The 9,732-nt window shown below is 42.7% G+C and overlaps 1 protein-coding gene across 1 annotated transcript in view; it reads left to right on the top strand.

Moving 5' to 3' along the window:
* Nucleotides 1–331: 331 nt before the first annotated feature.
* The window catches only part of MEF2A (myocyte enhancer factor 2A), a 200,799-nt gene continuing 191,398 nt past the window's right edge, over nt 332–9,732 (top strand). The window contains exon 1 of the mRNA XM_072617018.1: nt 332–512. Coding sequence (XP_072473119.1) covers nt 502–512 — 11 coding nt within the window. The 5' untranslated portion in view covers nt 332–501. The remainder of the gene's footprint in view (nt 513–9,732) is intronic.

Raw genomic sequence — 9,732 nt, 5'->3', positions numbered from 1 at the left:
CCAGTTTTCCATCCTGGGCTGGAGGGCTTTCTTTTCACACCAGAGGTGAACGGGGCCAGCCCAGAATTCTCTTTTCCAGAGGTGGTGGCTCCCTTTTTTTCCGCCTGAGATGGATGCCGCTAGTGTGGCCTTTGTGGGGCAGGGATTTCCATGGTGTTTGTAGCGCGTCGGGGCTGTCAAGCACGTCCCGTGATTACAGGTGCTGTGCAAATAACAATAAAAAGCGCCGGGAAGTGCTGCGAGATCCACCGGGAGATAGAAAAAGTGTGCCAGCGGCCTGGGGTGGCGGCCGTGCGAGGCGGGGCGGGGCTGGGGGTGGGGCTGCGGGAGGGAAAGGCCGGGAGAGAAGCGTGGCTGGACTGGCCCAAGGCGACGGGGAAGGAGACGGAGACTCCAGAACAAGGGCAGGAGGAAGGAAAAAGGAGACCTCGGCAAGTGCTCCGAAGGGCAGGGCGAGCCACGCGCGCCACAGGCAGGACCCGAAGCGCGGCTTCCTGACGCATGCGTTCCAGGTCCGTTCCCCCCTCCACCCCATCCCCATCCCCCCATCCTGCCTGGCACCCCATCGGCTTCGGTCCTGATCCGGGGTCGCTCTGACTGGAGCATCTCCAGCTTCCCCGGGGAGCCCCGCCCTCCCTGGCCCTTTATTGGCTGATGGCTCCGCTTGCGCGCAGTGATTTGAGAATTTTTTTTTTTTTGTCCCTGGTGTCGCCGGTTTTGCTCCGGGTGGTTTGGTCCGAGACTAAGGGGGTGGGAGAAGCTGGGGGTTGAGGTGGGGGGGAGGGGGAGGAGGAGGAGGAGGAGGGTGCGCCTCCAAAGGGCCGCGAAGGCTGCCTGCGGGCCCCACCCCTGGAGGCGTCCGAACTAGCATCAAGTGACCAATATCCCTTCCAGGGGAACACCGTCCTTCAGAGGAAAGCCAAGCTCCAGGCCGTCTCCCGGCGCCAAACCGCCGTCATCTCCTTCCTGTGCGGGGTGATCCGTCCCTTCACCCACCCGGAAAAATATAGTCCGTGCCTCACGTCCCACTGGGATACTCCTTAGTGCTAAAGGCACTGACTAACCCTCTGTCTGACTTCACTGTCATCTTCCTCCCCACCGGCCCCACTAGGTTCGAACGCAAGGGGGAGAGAGCCACGTAAAGGAGGCTTATCCACTGGGGGGCGAGAGGGAAGGGAAAAAGGAGGAAAAGGAGGCGTAGGGACACTGAGGTAGAAACACACACGGCGCACGCGCGCGGCGAGAGGAAGAAGTTCCGGTCTGGCTGGGGCCCTGTCGCCTAAAAATAGCCTCCGTGTTGGGATTCATCCGCTGATGTCCCAGTGAGTCCCAGGCTGAAGGAGGAGGAGGCTTCGGGCAGTGCTGTGTATGCGCGTGTGAGTGTGTGTGTGAGTGTGTGTATGTGTGCAAGCTAGCCCCGCGGGGCATACGGTGAGTTCTGGCCTGGCTCCCATCCAGACTTGGGTAACGGAGTGGAAGGGGGAAAGGGCTTAGGGGACGGGCGTCTCTGTGGCGGTGGAGTGGCCGGGGTGCGAGGCTGGGTGTGGGTTTATTGGGGTCGGGGGGTGGCGGGCGGTCTAATAAAGCGCCCTCGAGGGCTGTGGGCGCAGCTGGAGGCGGCGGATCTGGGACCGCTGGGCGTGCGCCGGACTGATGGGGATTGACCAGGTGGGAGGGGGTCGGTTGGCTGCGGGGTCACGCTGAGGAGATGGAGCGGGGGTGGGGGTGGGCTGAGGAGGGGCGCCGGGGTTCACCGCCTCGGGGGGTCGGTGAGTGGTGTTCCTGTGCTGGGAGGCTTGGAGAAGCGCGAGCCTGGAGGTAGTACTAGTAAAAGGTGTGGAAGGGTTGTTTGGTGTGTGTGGTGTGGTGTGGTGTGGTGTGGTGTGGTGTGGTGTGGTGTGGTGTGTGTGTGTGTGTGTGTGTTGTGTGTGCGCGCGCGCTCTTTGGGGCTCTTATTTGGGGATGAAGTTAGGGTGTTTGCATATATGCGGGGGGGAGGCGGAATCCCTGAAATAAAGGGACAGTCACTTTTGGCCACGTTCTTGGAAAGAATCACGAAGCGTTTCTGAGGATTGCCTCGTAGCCGTGCCTCCAACTCTCTTTGGGGGTGGGGGGTGGTTGGGGTCCTACTTTTGAAAGTTAAGGGAGCTGTTGGACCTGACGGCGTTCTCCGAGGCTGGGGTGCCTGAGGCTTTTAGGGATGCTATTGTCTTCAATGGGCCAGTGGAAGTTCTGCTACTTCGGACCCTGTCACTGTGGCTTAGGCAACGCTTTGGATATGTGTTGACCCGGAGTTTGTTGATAATGTTTCTCTTTGTGAAAAAGGCTGATTTAAATTTATGGGCTAGTCCATGTTACTTTTTGGTTTAGGAAGTTTTTGTGTTTGTGAGAGAGGGGAAACAGAATAGGACAACATGTGTACAGTGGGACGTTGCAAGTAATCCTTAAAATGCCCTGTGGCAATAAGCAGGCAATAAATGTAAGACAGGAGAAATGTTTGGGGAGGGGGGAAAGAAGGAGAAATGCAGTGGAAGACGACAGACACCTGCTAATGTGAAGCAGTATCTGTTAACTGAGAGAGTTTAGTAATGAAAGAGTAAGCTTGCAAGGAGGCTGCTTTCTCTGCTCTGGAACAGGAATTCTCTGTCCTATGCGTATGTTAGGGAATCTTTTTTAAAATTCTTATTCTACTTCTGAATGTAGGACTAGATGTGGCGTTAAGATGGTTAGTTTTTTCAAAATTAAGCAACTCTGCATTCAACAAGATTTAGTAGTGACAAATTGAGAAATTGTTGTTGAAGTGGAAAGTCCAGAGGTTTAAATTGAGTTTTCTCCTATTGTAGAGTAGTGGTATTTACCTTTGTATTAGGACAAGGAAATGACATGCTAGTACCAAATAAGAATTAGATCTATGTTAGAAAAAGGACCTGCTGTGATATATTATCTTTTTTCCATTTTCTGTGTACAGACTCTAAAGCTTTTAGATTTTTATTACTGGCTTAAAACATTTTTGTATCATTTATTATTATGTAGCTGGAAAGTTTCCTAACTGTACTTAGGTATACCTTGCATAAAGACATCTATTTTCTCCTTAAGAATCCAGTTCTGTTGTTTTGTCATCTTAAGTGCTTAGGATTGTCAGTTTTAAAATCTGTGTTCATCCTGACAGGTATATGAACATTCTGTAGAAAAAGGTAACAGAATTTTTTAAGACATACAAAATGCTGTTCATCAGAATTTAATTTGGGACATGCAGAATTAAAATAGTTATGAAAATACCATATTTTAAGAGATAGCTATCTTTGCTCTTTCTAGAGGTGACAGTTTTCCTTTCAACATTGTGACAAATGGAATATGTGTTCATAGCATCATAGTTCTAAGATTAGAATTGGTTTTATATATTACTGTACTCATAATTAATTTAAACATTGAATTTTTAACTGGAAATGGTAAAACAAGGAGTACTTTCACAAATGATTGTGATAATGATTAAAAGACCCTCATTGCATAAAGTAATGATTTAAAAATATATCAATTTACTTAAACTTTAGGTTGACTTGATAATTTCTACAAGATACTTGTGCTTTAGGAATTGCAGATATTGCTATTTTATTTGCAATCACTAAATTTTTTGTTGGTATAAGTTATGATAAAAGTACATTTTAAAGATTTGTGGTTTTTCTTTTGCTTTTATTTTCATATTATACATATCTATGTTTAACTGTTAGGATTTTATTCATAATGCTGAGGGAAGTTTAAATCACTCCTATGAAAGTACTGCATAAATTAAATTATGAAGCTGAAAAATAGTGCCACAGGGCTTAGAAGTTGTACTTTGAACAACACCATTCTGAGAGTATGGTGTTGCATCTAAATTATAGTTGTCTTATGACCCCATAGAGGTTTTGTAAACTAATTTGTTTATATTGGTGGAGGTCAGGGTATTAGAAGTTATACTTAAGGGAAGTTCAGGTGCTTTTTAGTGTTTAAATTTTTTTCTTTTCATTTTTTTTGCATAAGATTGAACTACTACTCTGAAGGGTCAAAATGTATTGTCATGTAATAAATGCCTTCCACAATAAGCATCTGTTAAATACTCATGAGTGAGGTATTGTGCTAGGTGCATCTGCATAGATATAGGTTCAGAGATATAAAATAAAGTTCCCATTCTGGAGCAGCCTACAGTTTAATAGGGCAGAATCAGAAACCCACGCAAGAGTATAATGTGATGTAGGTAGAAGAGTTTTAGACAAAATGTAAGAAATTTAAGGAGGAAAATTTAAATTTTCAGTTGTGGGAGAGAAGAATCAAAGACTATTCCATAGACAAGGTAGTACTGAAACTAGTACCATGAAAAAAGGAATTCAGTAAGTGTAGATGTGCACACCACAAAGTACCATGTGAAGCATTTCTTATTAATTTTGTGTGGAACTAAGGAATTCTAGCTTGAGAGTACATGGAGGTAGAAAGATGGCAAGGCAAGATAGAAAAAAAATTGTAGTAGAGTGGAATGTAGCTTGTCTGAAAGGGAATTGTGTGAAGTAAAGTTGTAAAGGTAGACTGGAGATTTTTCAGGCCTCAAATATCAGGCTAAAGTAGTTTTATTCTATAGAAATTGGGAAACCACTGAATGTGTTTGAGCTTGGGAATGATATGGTTGGACTTGTGCATTATGTGAATGATGAACTGCCATACTGGTGAGATTGGAGGTAAAGAAAACAGGATGACTTGCTTAAAGGGATCAAATAAGATTGGTGTCAATGGGAGTAAAAAGCAAACAGTATATTTGAATGAGATTGTGGAGATATAATTGACTGGATTAGATAAATTACTGGAACTTTGGAGTGGTGATGATGGAGAAGTTAGTCAAAGATGAGTGGAAGCTTTCAAGTTTCAAGTGGAGGATGCAGATATCAAATAAGGAAATTTAAAGAAAGAGAAAAGGCTGCAACATTTAAATGTGTTGAGTTTGAGGTATTTGTTGAAAAGCAAGGTAGAGATATTCATCAGGCATTTGGAAATGTAGGACTGGAGAAATGTAGAAGAAATTTGTGTAAGGTATTTCAATCTGTGGGAATATATGACTGCCATACGCCTTCAACAGAAATACTGATATTTCCTCCAACAAGGTAATCTTCCAGTTCTTAAGTTTCTCCAGTTCCATAACTTATTTCTTTACTTCACACCTCAGACACACCTAAGGATATAACATCAAACCTTTGATCACATGTCACATTATTCCCAAGTACTCCACTTCTGTGATCAAGAATTTTTAAATTTCTCTGTCCAACTATACATTCCTGTGTAGATGGAATCATCTTTTCCTGTATGCCTCACCCTGGCTAAACCTATTCATCACTCTCACAGTGAGTGATTTCCAGTTCCTCCACCCAGACTTTCACCCCTAATTTGACTTAATTTTCCTCCCTTCTCACAGAGCCACTATAGTTATCTACCATATGGCTATATTTATGTATCAACATTTCATTGTCCTCAACTTTGAATTCCTTGTTCCCCATTGTCCTATTTCTTGCCAAATCTCAACCCTGTATTACTTCCATGATTTTCTTCTCTCCTCTTTGTATGCTGCTGGATTAAGTCCTCCAATTGTGTTAGTCCCACTTCAGCTTGATATATCCAACATCAACTGGGCCCTCATTACAACAAGGCAATCCTTTTAGTATTCTCTAATTGATTTTTTAATTCTATTCTCCAAAGCATCTTTTCCAAAACTTCTCATCAAATCTCCCAACCCTCTACCTTATTAGCAGAGTGCCTTACTTCATTCTTTACTGAGAAAATAGGGATCTTTGGCAGTGAGCTTCCCTTTTCTCTGTTTTTCCACATCTCAAAACCCCCTACCTTATTCTTTATTCTCTCAGTTTTTTTACTATAGTTTCTGATGAAGTGACCCTTCTTTTACTCACCGAGGCCAACCTTACTACTTGTGTTCTTGATCCGTCCCCTACTATTTCCTCTAATAGATTTCTTTCTGGATCATCCTTTTTCTCTTTTATCTTCAATATCTTACCTGTTCACTCTTCCTGCTTTCCATACAAATGCCGTGGTCTTTCCCTATCCTTGAAAAAAAAAATCTTTGCTGACTTTACCATTTCTGGAAGCTGTTCTTTTATATCTCTCCTCCTTTTCACAGCTAAACTTGAAAAAAAAAAACAAAACCATCCACACCTGTTGCCCCTACTTCCTTTCTTTTTACTTCTTAACACCCTGTAATCTAGCTTCTGACCTCATCATTCAGCTGAAGCTGTTGTCTCCAAAGTTACCAGTGATCTGTCTCCTGATTGCCAACATTTGACCTGATTAACCACTCTTTCTTCTAGGATACTTTCTCTTTTCTGTGTTTTCATGATGCTGCCCTATTTTGGTTCTCCTTTTACCTAGCACCATACCTAGTACATCATAGGTGCTTAATAAGGGCTGGTCATTCTTAGTCTCCTTCCCTGGATCATTTATTCCTGTGTGGTCCTCTTTGACAAACACAACAGCTATTCCTTCTCTGTAATTGTGGGTCTACTCTGGTTCTCTATCCAAGGTCTTTTTCTCTACAGCCTCTTTTTTGGTGCCCTCATCAGGTTACCTGTGATCAGTTATTATATCTGTGGAGATCTATCTGTATGCCAAGCTTTAGTTTTTGTCTTGAGTTGCAGTTTCACTTCACCAACTGCCTATGGGAAATTTCAGATTGGTTATCCTATAGGTGCATCAAACTCAACATATCTAAAACACAACACAATTTTTTCCCCTCATACATACCCTTCCATACTTTCCTGCTTCTGTTTAGGGTACCACTATCCTTCCAGTTACCTGTTTACAGACTATGAATGGCCTTCACCTCACAGTCAGACAATTTTCCAAATCTTGTCAATTCTACCTTTATATTTTTTCTGTTTACATGCCTACTACCCTAGTTCAGTTCTGCCTTATCAGTAGCCTCCTGATTGGTTCCCTGTTTCAGTCTATCCTCTCTGCACGTCTGCCAAACTATATTTGGGTGGTACACACATTTCACTGTCCTCTTGCCTCTAGGATCAAATACAGACTCTTTTGTTTTCCATTTAAAGTCCTTCCAAATGACCTTTCCAGCCTTGTACGTTAATTCCCTCACAGCCACCATGGTCTAACCAAATTGACCCTTTTGCTGTTCCTCATGTGGGACATTAAAAAAAAAAAAAAAAAATATATATATATATATATATATATATATGTATGTATGTATTCCCTCCAGTTACATGCTAAAACAATTTATAAACATTTTTTAAAGTTTTGAGTTCCAAATTCTGTCCCTCCCTCCCTCCTCCTCTTCTCCCTCCCTGAGATGGTAAGCAGATACCAGTTATACATGTGCAAAAAGCATTTCCATATTAGTCATTTTGTACAATAAAACTTGAATGAGAGAAAATAAAAAATAGCATTCATCCATCCATATTCAAACAATATCAGGTCTTTCTCTTGAGGTGATAGGATGCTTCATCATTAGCCCTTCAGGATTGTTTTGGATCATTATATTGCTGAGAATAGCTAAGTTATTCACAGTTCTTGATAAAACAATATTGCTGTTACTGTGTACAATATTCTGTTTCTGTTCACTGTGCATCAGTTCATGTAAATCTTTTCAGGTTTTTTGAAATCATCCTGCTTGTCTTTTCTTACAGCACAGCAATATTCCATTACAATCTTATACCACAGCTTCTTTAGCCATTCCCCTGTTGCTGGGCATCTCTTTGATTTCTAATTCTTAGCCACCATAAAAAGAGCTGCTATAAATATTTTTGTACAGATAAGTCTTTTCCCTTTTTTGTATGTTGTTGCGTTATAGACCTAACTGTGGTATTGCTGGATCAAAGGATGTGCACAGTTTTATAGCCCTTTGAGCATAGTTCTAAATGGCTCTCCCAGGGGGCATTTTACCACCTGTCTCTTTGCATTTGCACAGACTGTCCCTCATCCCTGGAATGCATTCCCTGCTTACTTTTGCCTTTTATTTGTTAAAAGAAGTTTTTGTTGGTAACTGTTTGTGTATCACCTACACTTTTCCAGTATATCTCTGATCCCTTCGTAGAGAGCCATATAAGTAAAAAAGGAGAAAACTAGTTGAACAAAAGTCATCAGTAATCAAGCAACCATGTCTGTTATATCCAGGATTCCACACTCATCGTTAGTTAAATGTTGTTAAATTAAATTAGATGTTTTGGTATATGTGAGGTAATTTTTAATATCATTTTATTTTTTGAGCTATATGCTTAGTAGCATCTGCTTGTCAAAGGTTAAGAACATTTTAATGACTTTTTTATAGAATGCTTATCAATCTTTTCAGGAACAGCTGAACTTCACAGCTCTGCTGATAGTGTGTTACTGAGTTCATATTTCTACAATCCCACTACAACAATTATGTATTCTCATCTTTTCTAGTTTGCTAGGTGTGTGGCAAAACTTTCTCATCATTGGTGATTCCGTGTCAGTCATCTAGAGTTTATTAAGCACTTACTTTGTGCCAGGCACTTTACTAGGGGCCTGGGTATACAAGAAGAACAAAGGACAGCTCTCTTTTCTCAAGGAGTGATCCAGGAGACAACCTGTAAACAACTATGCATAAACAACCCAAAGACAGGACCTCTTAGCAGATGGTGGGGGAGTAGGGCATATGAAGACTGGAGAAGCAGGAAGAGGGGAGGTTATAAAGAGCTTTGAAACCCAAACAAGATTTTATGTTATGAAAGTAAAATCAACAGGCCTTGGCAGCAGATTGCTTATAGGGGTTGAGGGTGAGGAATTGAGGGTGACACCCAGATTACGAACCTGGGTACTGGGAGAATGGTGGTGCCTTTGATGGTAATGGGGAAGTTTGTTTTGCTGTTGTTGTTTAAGGAGGTAATGAATTCAGTTTTGGACATGTTGAGTTTACAGTGTCTGTGAGACATCTAGTTAGAGATCAGCAGAAAGGTTATGACTGGAAAAGTAGATTTGAGAATCATCAGCATAGAGATGATAATTGACTTTCTGGGAGCTGATACTACCAAGTGTGCTCGTCCTTCATTGTTGAAGAAGACCACGCCCTCAGAGAAATGATGACATGACTTGCACTTGACTTTGTTTTGAGTGAGGGAGGGCTGTGCAGGTCACTGGCCTCACTTCTCCTCCTGAGCCATCTGGATCCAGTGACCAGATATTCATCAGGATGACTGGAGATGACCCAGACTGAGGCCATTCGGGTTAAGTGACTTGCCCAAGGTCACACAGCTAGTGAGTGTCAGTATTGCCAAGTAAAATAGAATAGAAGAAGATGAAGAGATGAAGGTCCAGGGGAAGAGCTCTGCAAAACACCTATAATTAATGGTAAGAGCCAGCAAAAGGAGACTGGGGGATGGTCAGATAGGTAGGGGAACCAGGAGAAAGCAGTGTTATGAAAACCTTGGGAAAAAGAGTATCAAGAAGAAGGTGATGAGCAGTGTTAAAAGGCTTCAGAGAGGTCTAGAAAGATGAGGATTGAGAAAAGGCCGTTAATTTGGCAATTAAAAGAGCATCAGTGACTTTGGAGGGAGCAGCTGAGGTTGAATGATGAGCTTGGAAGGCAGGCTGAAAAGAGTGAGAGGAGAGGAAGTGGAGGCACTGAGCCACAAAAGGCAGAAAGAGAGGTATGGAATGTGCTAGTGAAGGAGTGTTTTTTGAGGATGGAGAGGAAGTGAGCACTCTGGTAGGATGAAGAGCAGAGTG

This window comes from Notamacropus eugenii, chromosome 1 (assembly GCF_028372415.1).
Source record: "Notamacropus eugenii isolate mMacEug1 chromosome 1, mMacEug1.pri_v2, whole genome shotgun sequence".
In the NCBI taxonomy this organism is placed as follows: Eukaryota; Metazoa; Chordata; class Mammalia; order Diprotodontia; family Macropodidae; genus Notamacropus; species Notamacropus eugenii.
This window is presented reverse-complemented; position numbering and strand designations above follow the sequence as displayed.